The sequence below is a fragment of the Pogoniulus pusillus genome, chromosome 2 (genome assembly GCF_015220805.1).
Source record: "Pogoniulus pusillus isolate bPogPus1 chromosome 2, bPogPus1.pri, whole genome shotgun sequence".
Lineage (NCBI taxonomy): Eukaryota > Metazoa > Chordata > Aves > Piciformes > Lybiidae > Pogoniulus > Pogoniulus pusillus.
This window is the reverse complement of record NC_087265.1, coordinates 43,468,430-43,484,609: the sequence shown is the minus strand read 5'-3', so window position 1 is coordinate 43,484,609 and position 16,180 is coordinate 43,468,430. Positions and strand designations below refer to the sequence as shown.

Below are 16,180 nucleotides of genomic sequence, written 5' to 3'. Positions count from 1 at the left end.
GGAGTTGTGTTTTTTAGTTGGATGCATCTGTACTGGGTGAGGGAATGTGTGTGAAGTGTTGCTATCACCTTAATAAATATTAACAAAGAATGAGCAAAAATGTAACAGAAAAAGGATTTTTTTATGAATTAGCACCAAAGTATATGGTTTGAAAGTGTTGGACTCAGAGTTCTTTCCAGTTACTGAGGTACCTGCATTGAAGGCACAGGAGGTTGTACAGGTATATCTACTAGTGTATGATGCTTGCTTTCTTCCTCTTTATTTAGATATATTGATAATGAAACTGGAAGAGTATTGCATGATATTGTTACTAAAGATTCTTATGGAAGACAGTTTGAAGCAATTCAGCATTGCTTCAGGATTATAGGATTCACTGATGAGGTAAGAGATCCAGCTGCTAAATCATTACTGACCTTCTTAATAACAAACACCCTCTGTGCTGTGCATGCACAGGCTTCCATTCGGTTTTGTGGGTACACACCACTGTCACCAAATTTCTCTTATGACAGAAGTGAACTGTGAAAGTTAGAATCATAGAATCAGTCAGGGTTGGAAGGGACCACAAGGATCATCTAGTTCCAATACCCCTGCCATGGGCAGGGACACCCTATCCTAGATGAGGCTGGCCACAGCCTCATCCAGCCTGGCCTTAAACACCTTCAGGGATGAGGCCTCAACCACCTCCCTGAGCAACCCATTCCAGGCTCTCACCTCTCTCATGCTGAACAACTTCCTCCTCGTGTCCAGTCTGAACCTCCCCATCTCCAGCTTTGCTCCCCCTAGTCCTATCACTCCCTCAAAGCCTAAAAAGTCCCTCTCCAGCTTTTTTGTAGTTCACACTTGGAAATGAAGGCCAGTCTGAGGTCTTACTTGGGACTCAGGCAAGTCCATTCACAATGCTACATCACACTGGTTTCTGTGTCTGCCTTACTTGAGTTTGTAGAACTTAATCTCAGAGCAAGCTACAAGCTTTAATAGCCATTCCAGCGTCCCCAAGTCGAATTCCTTGAAAGTGCTTCTTGTCATCTTTTGCAGGAAGTATACTCAGTGTACAGAATTCTGACTGGAATCTTAAATACTGGAAATATTGAGTTTGCTGCCATTTCTTCACAACACCAGACAGATAAAAGCGAGGTTCCTAACCCGGAAGCCTTGGATAATGGTAAATACATTTTCACGTTGTCAACTCTGTAAATAAAATTTGAATCTCTGTAAAAATCTCTACCTTGGGGTAGCAGTTGGACAGTGCTGGTGATTTCTACTGCCTATCACAATCATGTATCTTTTTTCCACTGTTTTTTAGCTGCTGCACTACTAAGTATTGGGTCAGAAGAGCTTCAAGAGGCACTCACCTCCCATTGTGTTGTGACACGAGGGGAGACTATCATCCGGACAAACACAGTGGACAAAGCAGCGGACGTGCGAGATGCCATGTCTAAAGCACTTTATGGCCGGCTCTTCAGCTGGATCGTAAACCGTATTAATACGCTGCTTCAGCCAGATAAAAATATATGGCAAGTTACACATCACTGAATCATGTGTATTTACTCTGCATATGCCTTTGATGGGTTCATCCATTTGTATATTTCTGGTTTTGCAGAAAGAGTGCTGTGTTTGTTTTGGCTAAGGTTTCAAAATGGCTTTCACGCCGGGATACTGAATTCCGTTTCCAGGACATTGACCCAAACACTTTTAAAGGTCTGAGAGGAATTTAGCTGCTGAAGGCAATGGAAATTGGGTCTTAAAGTGCTCTACAATTCTCTTAAAAGTTGTTTTCTATGTAGTGAATGTTAAAAACATACCAGAGTTTGGTAAATAATTGGAGTTCGCTGTAAAACTTTGGTATGTATTCACAGTCCTTAGAGTCACAGTATCACAGTATCACCGAGGTTGGAAGAGACCTCATAGCTCATCAAGTCCAACCTGTTACCACAGAGCTCAAGGCTAGACCATGGCACCAAGTGCCACATCCAATCCTGCCTTGAACAGCTCCAGGGACGGTGACTCCACCACCTCCCTGGGCAGCCCATTCCAGTATCCAATGACTCTCTCAGTGAAGAACTTTCTCCTCACCTCCAGCCTAAATTTCCCCTGGCATAGCTTGAGGCTGTGTCCTCTCGTTCTGGTGCTGGCCACCTGAGAGAAGAGAGCAACCTCGTCCTGGCTACAACCACTCTTCAGGTAGTTGTAGACAGCAATAAGGTCTTCCCTGAGCCTCCTCTTCTCCAGGCTAAACAATCCCAGCTCCCTCAGCCTCTCCTTGTAGGGCTTGTGCTCGAGGCCTCTCACCAGCCTCGTTTCCCTTCTCTGGACATGTTCAAGCAAGTCATGTCCTTTTTAAATTGAGGGGCCTTCTGCTTTGCTAAGCTAGTAATAAATATATATTATTATTATTATAGTAGTAAATGTGGATTAATATTTTGGTGCTGCTTTAAACAATACTGATTTTTTTCTCCCATAATTACAGGAATATTCACATTGTGCATCTGTATGATTCCATTCCCAGATACTGATCTGATTACTTTGGTCATTTCCAGCAGCCATAGAGATTTTTTAAAAATAAGAAAACCCCTTAGGTGATGTGAAAATGCTTCTGGTCTGACATCTCTACTTTACACTTCACTGTGTTATATAGCCATGCCTTGCCTCATACTTATGGTTGTAGAGGTGACTGTGGTATGAATATACTTGAGTTGGCACATGGACTCTTAATAGTCCAGCTTGTAGCAACAGCAGATTGGGTAATTACCCTTTTTACTGAGTGTAACAAAAATGTGCTCTTAAAGATTGACACCTTTTTTGTACCTGGAGGAGCAAATAATAGATTAGGGCAGGGCAGGGATCTACCTAGTAAAACCAATTATATTGATACGGTTGCTAAGTGTCTGTTACTGTATACCTATGATTCTCATCCCTTCTTCACAGAAACTGGCAAGAAGCAAATGGAAAACACACACGTTAATAGTACTGAACAAATGCACCAATTGTCAGGTTCAAACATGCCTTTTTCTGCACTATTTTTGCAGCATGTGGAGTCAGTTATGCAATCTCAGTTACTACATTTATTTTTATTTTAATTTGATGTTGCCCATAATGGAGTTTGCTCTCTTTACGTGCAGCAGCGCTGAAAATGGGATGAATGTTGGGATATTAGACATATTTGGATTTGAGAACTTCACAAGAAATTCCTTTGAACAACTCTGCATAAATATTGCTAATGAACAGATTCAGTTTTACTTCAATCAACATATCTTTGCACTTGAGCAGGTAAGTTTAACTCTAAGGAGGTCTAGTTGAATAAGCTATCCTGAACCATAGATTGTGTACATTATAAGCTATAAAATAAGTATGTGATTCAAATGCAAGGTAGTGGCATCTTTTAGTTGAGATTTTATAAATAATGTTGTTGGGGCCTTTAGAGTATTTCTGTGTGTCATAAATGTCATAATCATAGAATGAACCAGGTTGGAAGGGACCTCCAAGATCAGCCAGTCCAACCTAGCATCCAGCCCTATCCAGTCAACTAGTCCATGGCACTAAGTGCCTCATCCAGGCTTTTCTTCAACACCTTTAGGGACGGTGCCTCCACCACCTCCCTGGGAAGCCCATTCCAATGGCAAATCACTCTCTCTGTCAGGAACTTCCTCCTAACATCCACCCTAGACCTCCCCCGGCACAACTTGAGACTGTGTCCCCTTGTTCTATTGCTGGTTGCCTGGGAGAAGAGGCCATCTCCCACCTGGCTACAATGTCCCTTCAGGTAGTTGTAGACAGCAATGAGGTCACCCCTGAACCTCCTCTTCTCCAAGCTAAACACCCCCAGCTCCCTCAGCCTCTCCTCATAAGGCTTGTGCTCCAGGCCTCTCACCAGCTTTGTTGCCCTTCTCTGGACACATTCCAGCACCTCTACATCTCTCTTGAATCGAGGGGCCCAGAACTGGACACAGTACTCAAGGTGTGGCCTGATCAGTGCTGAGTACAGGGGAAGAACAACCTCCCTTGTCCTACTGGCCACACTTTTCCTGATCCAGGCCAGGATGCCATTGGCTCTCTTGGCCACCTGGGCACACTGCTGGCTCATCTTCAGCCTACTGTCTACCAGTACCCCCAGGTCCCTTTCTTCCTGGCTGCTTTGGTGTTGTAATGATGATGTTGTATTTACTGATAAAAATTAAAATCTTGCTGGTGACTTTGTAGATGGAATATCAGAGTGAGGGAATTGATGCTACTACAGTGGAGTATGAGGACAACCGTCCACTTTTAGATATGTTCCTCCAGAAACCCATGGGTCTGCTATCTCTATTAGATGAAGAAAGCCGATTTCCTCAGGCAACAGACCTGACTTTAGTTGGTATGTGAAAAAAATTCAATTGTGAAATAACAAGTATGTTTTTGGAGAGCAGAATGACATCTTTACTCAAGTTTTACTAGCCTACTTGTCCTGTTGATGCTATGGCATCTCATGTTTATGGTATATTTTTTCATTGTGCTTCATAATTTTTCTCTGCTTACATATTTTCTGTTCTTTTTATATTGCAAGAGTTATATATCAGTTGTCAAAGGCTTATTGTATTTCCAGTGTTAAAAGGAAATAATCTGTGTCATCTTGATATATGTGAGGTACATCAAGCAGCATTTGTCTTTGTTTACTGAAGGAAAGGCTGAGACATAGTAGAATCTTGTGTCTAGGACCACCCTGTGAGGAGCGTTAGTGCTGAGAGTATAATTTAGATCTCCCAGGCTCCTACACCCATGTTTATCCAATTAGAAAATACTGCTTCACTCCAGATTATCTCATCATAAATAGAAAGTGTGTGTTATTTCTGGTGTGCCATCTGGCTGGATGTTTTCCTTCCTTCATGCACATTTTACACATATTTTAACAAATCTTGGTGACAACTTTAAAACATTCAGTGCATGCCATGTTTAGAATTGTTGTCTTGCTTTTATTTACTAGAGCTCCATTTTCCCCTCTCATACGAAATGAAGTGTTCCAGTTAATTCAGTGGAATGTGCAGCAGAAATTCCAGCTGTTAGAGAAAAATAACAGCTGCCTGTTAACATTGCACAATACGTGTGTAAGATTTTTCACTTCTGCTAGGCTGAGTTGAAACTTGAATTTAGGACACAGCTAGAATGAATGCTATGGTTTCCTTCCAGTCATCATTTGTATACTTAAAGCTGTGTTGCCTCCTTGCAGGTCCTATTAATCAGTTGCTACTGAATACTGAACTTAAACTTTAACAGAGACACTTTCCTTAGTCCTGTGGAAATCAGTCTTACTGCTGATCTGTACACAGTACAGCAGGATCCCCCAAGGAGACAGCAAAGTGGGGCTTTTTGCACTCTCCAAATGTGCAAGTCATTAATTCCACCACCCTGCCTCACACCTTACTGAAATTCCAAACTTAGATTTTTTTTCTTCAAACACAAGTTTGATTAAATGTTAATAGAGAAAAATAACCTACCAAAAAAATATTAATGGATTCTAACATTAGAAAAATCACTTAGATAATATTTCCTGACCAACAGAGCTTGACAGATAACTTTAGCAATGGATTCTGTCCTTGGACCACTAGTTGCCTGTGCAGATAAAGAAATATAGCAAGTTTTACAATAATGAGCACTGATTTCATTACAAAATATTAAAGAGCATGCAAAATATCACAGGGCATAAAAGACATTTTTCTTAGAAAGTGATGTTTCTTTTTCTATCAGCTCTTTAGAGGTATTCACAGGTAACAGGAAGCCTTGTTAGAAGAATTTCTAGGCAGAAGCCTCTCTTTCTGTAGAAGCCAAAATTACATGAGATGGTTCCAACCTGGAGATGTTAATGTATACTTGAAACATGATGCATAAAGCTAAATGAATGGAGAAAGGATATAGGAAGAACACAAATAATAAGTATTTAAGCAAGCAAAATCTAGGCACAGCTTTGAGTGATGAAATAATTGAAATAAAGGCATGCCAAGCCCTATATACACATAAAAGCAAATTCATAGCAAAATATGAGAAGACATCACACCTTCTCGTTTTCCTCTTTTATTTGGTAGGTTTTCATACAGGAAGCTATCTCCAGTGATATTGAAAGGCAGTCTTACTGAACTATTTTGGAAAGAGCTGTGCCATTCAGAAGTGGCAGTTTGGAAGTAAGCACAGAGAAGGTGGTGCACAGCTGTTGCTAAGCAGTCTGATAATATATGAATTTATAGTAGATCTGGCTTCTTGAGCAGCAAAGTGTCCCTAATTAGTATGAAAAATTTACTTATGTCACTTAACCTCAGTGTTTCTTCCCAATGTCCAGATAAGTTTGAGGATAACTTGCGATGCAAATACTTTTGGAGACCAAAAGGAGTAGAACTGTCATTTGGTATTCATCACTATGCTGGAAAGGTAAGACTACATGATTTTTATTTAGTTCAAATAGCAATGGCATTGTCATTATTTGTTTTGTCCAGATTTTCTCCTTTATGATTTTTTTTCTCATGAGACAGAAATGATAAAGTTTGCAGAAACCAGGGTCTACAATAAACGTTTTATGTGAGTAGCCCATTTTAGAATGTATCCTTAGAGGCTTTTTCACAAATTGTCTAGATAGTGACCTTTTATTCCAAAAGAAATCTAGCACCAGAAACACCATTAATACAATCATTTCAAAGGAGCAACTCTTTGGAGCCAGAACAGGCTATGTGATTGTTAACACCATGTGAATGCCAGAAGTTCTCTGTGTGAGTGTATGTAAGTATGTGAATAAAATGCTGTGTAAAGCAATGTTTGCAACAGAACTTAAAATCTTATAGAGCATTGGAAAAAAAATGACCTAGCTAGCATAGGTATTTAGTTGTAGTCTGTAGCACCAAACTTCTTTTGTTTTCAGCAGTTCACTTATTATTTTGTATGTGCCATAACAGTTTAGTATTTTCACACAACATGAGATTTGCTTGGGATTTCAGGTCTAGATCGTTGTTTATAAAGTCATCAATGAAACCTCAAACAGTTATTTTCACACAACATGGGATTTGCTTGGGATTTCAGGTCTAGATCGTTGTTTATAAAGTCATCAATGAAACCTCAAACAGTTATTTTCACACAACATGAAATTTGCTTGGGATTTCAGGTCTAAATCTTTGTTTATAAAGTTATTAATGAAACCTCACCTCTGGTTCATTGTAAATCTCTGAAATTTTAAGTTATATTCTATTAAACATTGTCCAGTTTTCTGACTTGTCAAAAATAACCATAAAATTTCACCCAGGTTTAGTAAATTCATTGTACCCAAATGACCAAGCCATAAAACCACTATTAGCCAGTTGTCTGTTGCAGGAGAATGCTCAGTTTCTATGTGAACTAATGGACTCAGTAGAATTAGGCTAGAGAGGAATATTGCTAGTGATAATAAATCAAATCACTAGTGATTTAAAATAATAAAAAAATAAAAATAAAGCAAAATTAACTGATTCTAGTATGAGTTCTAACAGGCAGGCATTAATTTCTAATAAAAACAATTACAATGATTGAAATGAATATTTTGGTTTGAAGCAGTGGGAATCCTATTGTAATGTATCTAGAAGCTCTTGGCAGATCTGGTTATTGATCACAAGTTTGGTGCAGATGATGATGACCACTGGAGAACCATTTCTTATTTCACATGAAAACTGTCAGCTTAGGCTTTAATGATGTACCTCTGTTGTATTACATCATGCATGCCATAGTTTGATGTAACAAAGTGTAACACAACATGATTTAAGCTATTTAACCCAGTTTAATGTGCAGTGACATGGTATTAATAGAGGTGCTACTTATAGCTGTTTCCCATTCTGAAAACACTGCTGTTGCCATAAGCCCTTTGCAGATAATTTATTTGCTTATCAGAACCAAAATGACTGCTCTACATGGTCATAGAATCAACCAGGCTGGAAGAGACCTCCAGGATCATCCACTCCAACCTAGCACCCAGCCCTATCCAGTCAACTAAACAATGGCACTAAGTGCCTCATGCAGTGTTCTCTTGAACATCTCCAGGGATGGTGACTCCACCACCTCCCTGGGCAGCCCATTCCAATGGCAATCACTCTCCCTGTGAACAACTTACTCCTAACATCCAGCTTATACTTCCCCCAGCACAACTTGAGACTGTGTCCCCTTGTTCTGTTGCTGGTTGTCTGGGAGAAGAGACCAACCCCCACCTGCCTACAATCTCTCTTCAGGTAGTTGTAAACAGCATCTTGACTTAAAGAGCATAGCAATTTTTGAGTAGTCCTTTTGGGTAACATTTCTGATCCTGTTTCCTGTGCTAGGTGTTATATGATGCCTGTGAATTCCTTGAGAAAAACAGAGACACTCTTCCTGCTGATGTAGTGGTGGTGTTGCGAACTTCAGAGAACAGACTTCTTCAGCAGCTGTTCTCGAGCCCACTAACAAAAACAGGTACTTTCTGCAGCACTGAAAATGAGCTTTCTGCACATTTACCTTTCCATGAAGAGCACACAGCAAGTTAAGCATTGTCTGTTTCTGTCAGGCTGGTACAGGACATCCTGTTAAAAAAATATATTGTGTATATGTTTCCTGTACATATTGTTATAAGAATGGCTGAAAACTTTTATGTCATTTTAACTTTCTAAGTCCTAGTGATTTTGCTCTATTTTTTCCAGCTGTCTAATATAATTGGCACTTGCAACCTGTGTTGGGGATTCTGTGTTCTAAAATCACATTGTTGCCAGGCTCAGTTTTGGCAGCTCGCAAGCTAAATGAAAGGTTTGGTTGAGAACAGAAGGTAGTGCTGGCAATGCTGCTTCATCTCTGCTCAATGAGGAAAGATAATGCTATTCTCTTAACTTCTTACAGAGAGGCTTTTGTAAATAAAAGAATAGTGACTGTTTAAATGTCCCATCATGTTCTGTCCTTGCCTCTTAGTCCTTTACCTCCAGTCAGCATGAACTTCACTCCTAAAATAAACCAGAAAGAAGCAGATTAAATTAATAATCTTGATATAGTTTTCTCCACTTTTTTGCAGATTACTGACTGATGTTAAAGTTAATAGAATCATAGAATCAGTCAGAGTTGGAATGGACCACAAGGATCATCTAGTTCCAACTCCCCTGCCATGGGCAGGGACACCCTACCCTAGATCAGGCTGCCCACAGTCTCATCCAGCCTGGCCTTAAACACCTCCAGCAATGGGGCCTCAACCACCTCCCCGGGCAACCCATTCCAGGCTCTCACCACTCTCATGCTGAACAACTTCCTCCTCATCTCCAGTCTGAGCCTGCCCATCTCCATCTTTACTGCATTCCCCCTAGTCCTGTCACTCCCTGAGAGCCCACGAAGACCCTCCCCAGCTTTTTTGTAGGCCCCCTTCAGATAGTGGAAGGCCCCAAGAAGGTCACCTGGGAGCCTCCTCTTCTCCAGCCTGCACAGCCCCAACTCTTTCAGTCTGTCCTCATAGGAGAGGTGCTGCAGCGACTCTTCTCTGGACACGCTCCATCATCTCCACATCACTCTTGTAATGGGAGCCCCAGAACTCATAAAGTAATAATATGTAATAATTTACATATAAGTCAGGTAACTCTGACTTGAAATGAGCCTTCTGCCAATATCTCTGGTGTTTTGTTTGAGGATGAGTGACAGCACATTCCCATACCTGTTTACAGCTAGCTCTGGAATTTGCAGCGTAGGTGGTTTTGCCAAGCAGCAATCTCCAGTATGCGTAGTTGCCACTAGGTGGTGCTATCCCAGAAGCAAGAGGGAATTTGAGACTGGGAACATGGATCTGACAACTACTGAAAACGTAGTTCTTAACTCTCAGTCAGAACAAAAAGATGCCTTTCCCGTACTGAGAATATCCTCCGTTTGAAGTATATTTATATAACTGTCGTGTCTTCTGCTGTCAAAAACTGAGCAGCAGCAAGAAAATAAATATTAAAACGACTAAATTCTTTTACTAATTTAAGATCATGTTAATCCCTGTAATTTACCAAATATACTTATCCCCTCTTAACAATGCTTCTATTTCACAGTAGCAGACTGTGTAGCTTAAAGGGCCAGAAATGAACAGCAGGACATTAGATATACGTTTGTAAGAGTAACTTATGTTTAAGAGAGTTCACAATTACTAATACAAGACACCAGAATTTAAACATTCTGGCACTAAATTTATAGTATGTACAGTGTGTTTTGTCATCTTTCAGGGGAAACTTAGGCACATTTGGCACATTTTGGAATATGTTTGTACTTTCTAGGGACTCTTAACCTCTAAAGTGAATGAATGTATTCTGATTTAACAGTATCACAGTATCACCAAGGTTGGAAGAGACCTCATAGATCATCAAGTCCAACCCTTTACCACAGAGCTCAAGGCTAGACCATGGCACCAAGGGTCACATCCAATCCTGCCTTGAACAGCTCCAGGGACGGCGACTCCACCACCTCCCCAGGCAGCCCATTCCAATTCGCCCAATTGCTTATCTAATTGTCAGGAAACCCTAAAGTTTCTTTTACTGTCTCTTCTGAAATTAAAATCGAATTTATTCCAAATACAAGAGAGAAGTAAAGTGGTTGGAAAAAAGAGTTGCCCCTACTGCAATTGAAAATGCATGTTCCCATGCATTCCTGTCTGCCTGTAGTTTTAGTTCATAGCTGCCAAAGCTGAAGTATCAGAGAGGAAAGGAATTATGATCTAGAGAATCGAGTCCCCTTGTAAGAGAAGAAGACTTTAATTGGAAAGATTAAGGAGAACTTTGATTTCTTCAGTAGTGGTATCAGTGATGAGTTAGATCATTTGACTCACCATCCTGATATTCAGAACTTTTAAACTTTTGACCACCTTTAAGTGGTGCTACCATCTGGCTGCTTGGGCAAAGCACTGCTGGGGCTTTTTGAGACTGCAGCTCCCTCTTGCACTTATATTTGCCTTGTATTCTCCAGTTGACTAGGTCGTGCTGGCCAAACAGGGAGATGTGCCAAAGGAGCTTTATTTTCTCAGGAAAGCTGCAGCATGACATGATTCTCTGCTCTTGAAACACAGTCTCTTCAGACTTTCTCCTGTTCTGTAACTCAGAAGTTTTTAAAGCTTTTAGCAAGGTTGCTTTGCCTCTATCTTTGGTCCTTGGCAGAGAGAGGGGGGAGAGTTGCCACCTGGAGGGAGGGAAGAAAACTTCCAATCTTCCATAGAGATACCAGGAAACATCACTGTCCTAGCTCTCAGAGTCTGTAGGGACTGTGATTAGCTGCATATAATAAATACAGAGCTGAGGACCATTACCATGAAAGCAACATCAGGTCTAATAATTTCAATATCATTGGATATTGCTCACACATTCAGAGTGATCCAGCATCAATATAGCATTTAGTGCTAATCATCTAACAAACACTTCTTGTTCATGGTGCCTAATTGTTAGAGCATAATCTGTCAATGAGAGCTGGATTAAAAGTTTTTGCAACCTTCACAGAAGGGTCAGGACAATGATATTTTGACAAGAATTATTTTGTCCAAAATAGAAGGAAAATGAAGGTTTTTTTCAAAGCTGATCTAATTATAATTAGAATCAACCAGGTTGGAAGAGACTTCAAAGATCACCCAGGCCAACCTATGACCCAGCCTTGTCCAATCAACTAGACCATGGCACTAAGTGCCTCATCCAGGCTTTGCTTGAACACTTCCAGGGACAGTGACTCCACCATCTCCGTGGCAGCCCATTCCAATGCCAATCACTCCCTCTGTGATGATCTTCCCTCTAACATCCAGCCTAGACCTCCCGCAGCACAACTTGAGACCACATCCCCTTGTTCTGTTGTTGGTTGCCTGGGAGAAGGTGATTCCACCTCCTCAGGATTGATTTCAATTCCATCCTTTGTGCTGTTGAGTCTCCAGCCCTAATTAGAGCTCTTGGACAAAAACTAATTAAAACCAAGGTATGTCTCATAAAAGAAACCAAAACAACTACCTGACCATGTGCTGAGACATCATGTGAATTATATGTTTCAATGGTTTTTTTTTGTGCACAGTAAAGAACACAAGAACTGGGCCCTTTTGCCAAATCATTTCAATGAATTGCTTTTCACCACTCCTTGATGACAAGTTCCTTTGTAACTTTGATAGCAGCTAATGAAGGGTCAAAAACTGAGGAAAACAAATGTTTACTTGCATTTCAGTCCCAGGAACAGATACTGTTAGGCACAGAGTGAAGCCTTGGCCAGTTGAAATTGCAGATGCATTACCACTGTTTTCAGCAGAGCTATGATTTGACCTTTGGTGTGTGTCATTACACACCTGAGAACAGGCCCTTTTTCTAGCAGTAAGTGGCAGGTCTTTTGGCTTGGTGTGTGTCATGCTTGTGCACCAATATATAGCATGCTAACATTTGAGCTTAGATGATTTTATATCTTAGTTCCACCTATCACAATAGAGCAAAAGACTCAAATGCATCTTTATTTTACTATTTTACTATCCTAAAATGAAATCTTTTTATAATGGTGTTTTCATGTTGCTATTTTCACCTCTAATAACTCAGATAACTGCAGACACTCCAATTCAAATGGATCAGAAGGAAAGCTGTTGTAATCTCTCTACTTAAAGATGAATCAGAATTTATATTCTGTAAAAATTTGGGTCAACTTAATGGTAACTATATCTTTTCACTCAGGACACAGAGGCTTTCCTAATTCTAACTGGTCCATATGCTAAAGTCATATAAAAGTTAATAGTTTTAACTTAGCTGCCAGTGTGTTGTGTGCAAAGCAAGGCTTTAAACCACAGCTGTGCACTGTATCAGTCATGGAGTTTGCTGGGTTGCAGATGTGAGTCTTAAGTAAACTAAGTGTAGCCTAACTGAGTTTTAGAGGTAGACTGTTGGGTTGCTTTTTGTTTTGTTTTTCAGTTGAGCATTTTACAGTTCAGTGTTTCTTTTTCTTTGTATGCTAAGGTTTTGTGTCTTAGGACGGCCAAATGAAGTACACATTAGTAGTAGGAACCAAAACATGCCCTAAAATAGCTCTGAAAATGGCAATCCTCTAGAAATAGATCCATCTATCAGATCAAAGTTAGTCTCAGTCCTGCTGAAGCTTTGTATAAAGACATAACAATTATTTACTATTGAGAATAAGTTCCTCTAAATAAAGACTGCCTGTGAATCTCTGGAGTTGCACACAGCAGCAAGCACAACAGCTGAGAAGGGTCAAGTTAGATTTATTGTGTTTGTGTTTGGTAAAGGGTGTTGCCCAAGCAGAAGTCCACGGTTTCAATATGAAACTTTGCAGATTACATTGTACTGAAAATGAGCAAAGGGCAAACTGAACCCTAAAAAAAAGACTAGTGGGAAAGTTTAGGAACAGATCTTGATGAGGTTACTGATATGATTCGTAGTAGGCCATTTTTGGTAGAACAAATACTTAGAATAATTTTTCTTGGCCTTTTTCTCAGAAGAGAGGAGGTAATCTTTTCAGTTTTCATGTTTCTGTCCTAACTTCTCAATTTGATAACAAACAGTATCACAGTATCATCAGGGTTGGAAGAGACCTCACAGATCATCAAGTCCAACCCTTTACCACAGAGCTCAAGGCTAGACCATGGCACTAAGTGCCACGTCCAACCTTGCCTTGAACAGTTCCAGGGACGGCAACTCCACCACCTCCCCGGGCAGCCCATTCCAGTGTCCAATGACTCTCTCAGTGAAGAACTTTCTCCTCACCTCCAGCCTAAATCTCCCTTGGCGCAGCCTGAGGCTGTGTCCTCTTGTTCTGGCGCTGGCCACCTGAGAGAAGAGAGCAACCTCCTCCTGGCCACAACCACCCTTCAGGTAGTTGTAGACAGCAATAAGGTCACCCCTGAGCCTCCTCTTCTCCAGGCTAAACAATCCCAGCTCCCTCAGCCTCTCCTCATAGGGCTGTGCTCAAGGCCTCTCACCAGCCTTGTCGCCCTTCTCTGGACACGCTCAAGCATCTCAACGTCCCTTCTAAACTGGGGGGCCCACAACTGAACACAGTACTCAAGGTGTGGTCTGACCAGTGCAGAGTACAGGGGCAGAATGACCTCCCTGCTCATAGTACTGAAGAATACTGTGAGGGGACTGGAGCACAAGCCCGATGAGCAGCAGCTGAGGGAGCTGGGGTTGCTCAGCCTGGAAAAGAGGAGGCTCAGGGGAGACCTCAACAACTACCTGAAAGGAGGCTTTAGCCAGGTGGGGATTGGTCTTTTCTCCCAGGCACCCAGTGACAGACCAAGAGGACACAGTTTCAAACTGCACCAGGGCAGGTGTAGGCTGGATGTTAGGAAGATGTTCTTCATTGAAAGAGTGATTGCCCGTTGGAATGGGCTGCCTGGGGAGATGGTGGAGTCACCATCCCTGGAGGTAAGAGGAGACTGGATGAGACACTTGGTACCATGGTTTGGTTAATTAGAAGGGTTAGGTGATAGGTTGGAATCAGTGACCTTGAAGGTCTTTTTCAACCTGGTTAATTCTGTGGTTCTATGAATAATCAAGCTTAATATTTCATTGTACACTAGTTAAACTCAGAATGTGGTGCTATTGAGGAAACAAAAGATGTCCTACACATATCATGTTACTGGGTTTAATATTAACTAATAGGCTGTAAGATCTTACTGTGCAGCATATACAGAATTTAAATAGAGGAATAGAGAGCATTGTACAGTAGTTGTTTTAATGAGTCGTTTACTAGATGGCTTCTACAGGCACTAGGTACTGTAAGGTCAAACTGTCTCAATGATGCTCAGTAGCTCTCAAGATCAAATCCTACAAGAGCAATTGTTTTTAAAGTTACTAGTGATTTTGTAGAGCAGATAAACTTTTTGACTGTTCAGATAACCTTACTGGCTTAAACATCCATAATGTCTCTTGGCGTGTCCTTTACAAAAGCCATGCTTGTATTTTTCACTCTTTTTCTCTTTAGCTTAGGATCTTAACTAGTGGGAAGACTCATAGTGAGGTCAGAAAAAAAAATACTGAAGTGGGGGTTAATATATGTAAGAGATGAATGTAGTTAGCAGAAAACAAACCTCTAAGTCTATGCTGTGTTCTGTGTATTTGTTTTAGAGTATTTCATGGTCTGACTATTCTCTCTCACTGTGATTTTGTACTTTTATCCATTTTCTTTATTTCTTCACCCTATAACAAACTATAAAGGTAAGAACCTCACTATAAACTTTCATAAAGTTCCATAACTATATGTAATCCTAAATTAAGACTTTAAAAAGACAACTCTTCTCTTGAAGTGTCAGAACCTGGGTTTGACACCACTTCTGTCCATCTAGCTTAACCACTGGGAAGACTGATTGTTACAGTGAAATCAGAGAAAATATACCTCCATTTTATTCCATGTGCTTTCAGTGACATTTTTCTACCTAGATTTTTACCACTGAATTAATTGCAAATCTTCTCTGGTTCTAGTAGGATTTTTATCAGGCTCCACACATATGGAGCAGCTTCAGCAGCAAGTCCTAAGTGATGGAATAGATACCATAAAATGTGTTGTACATTGTATGGAGAAGGAGCACACTATGGAAATACAGTGGGCTGGAAATCACAGTTCTTGACTTTTGCTGAGATTGCTGTTTATTCACATTTCTTGTAGAAAATTTTGGCTGCAGATTAGACTGAGTACTCTGAACCTCAGTTAGGGTTGGAAGACAGTCTTGAGATTGTCAGAGGCAAGAGGTGTGAGCTACAAGAGTGCTTACTTTTGGTTCCTATTGTCAAGGGAGCATAGATGAAATACTGAGATAATTGGCATGTTCTTCATAATCAAACTTTTACTTTTCTAGACAAAATGTGATTTTGAAGGGAAAAAAAAACTCACATAACATTCAAAAGAAGGGATGAGGAAGATCAAAGCTGAATCAGCATGTGTAGTAACCATGTTTTCCGTCTGTATGTTTTTAGAAGTGTTCTTCCACATACCTCTGGAAGAAGAAATAAACTTGCTGTCTGTCCTGAACAGAGATAATTAGAATAAAGGGGGTTTGGCTCATGCTGAAAGTTAATGGGAAATTCCTCAACAATGAAGTCTTGCAGAAAATACACCTCGCTAGTTTTCTGCTAATCTCACTTACTGACATGGTACAGGAACTGAGATAGTCTGGTGGGGCAACAGAAAGCCTCATGTTGATGGGGAGGCACTTAGCAAATGACACAGGCTGCAATGTTCTGTACTGTGTGATGATGATATA

At 40.6% G+C, this 16,180-nt stretch overlaps 1 protein-coding gene across 1 annotated transcript in view; it reads left to right on the top strand.

Moving 5' to 3' along the window:
* Positions 1-16,180, top strand: part of MYO3B (myosin IIIB) — a 234,365-nt gene that overhangs the window by 122,407 nt on the left and 95,778 nt on the right. Inside the window, exons 17-23 of the mRNA XM_064163275.1 lie at positions 267-381; positions 1,036-1,162; positions 1,304-1,514; positions 3,120-3,267; positions 4,198-4,351; positions 6,305-6,393; positions 8,298-8,427. Of these exons, the coding sequence (XP_064019345.1) occupies positions 267-381; positions 1,036-1,162; positions 1,304-1,514; positions 3,120-3,267; positions 4,198-4,351; positions 6,305-6,393; positions 8,298-8,427 (974 nt within the window). The remainder of the gene's footprint in view (positions 1-266; positions 382-1,035; positions 1,163-1,303; positions 1,515-3,119; positions 3,268-4,197; positions 4,352-6,304; positions 6,394-8,297; positions 8,428-16,180) is intronic.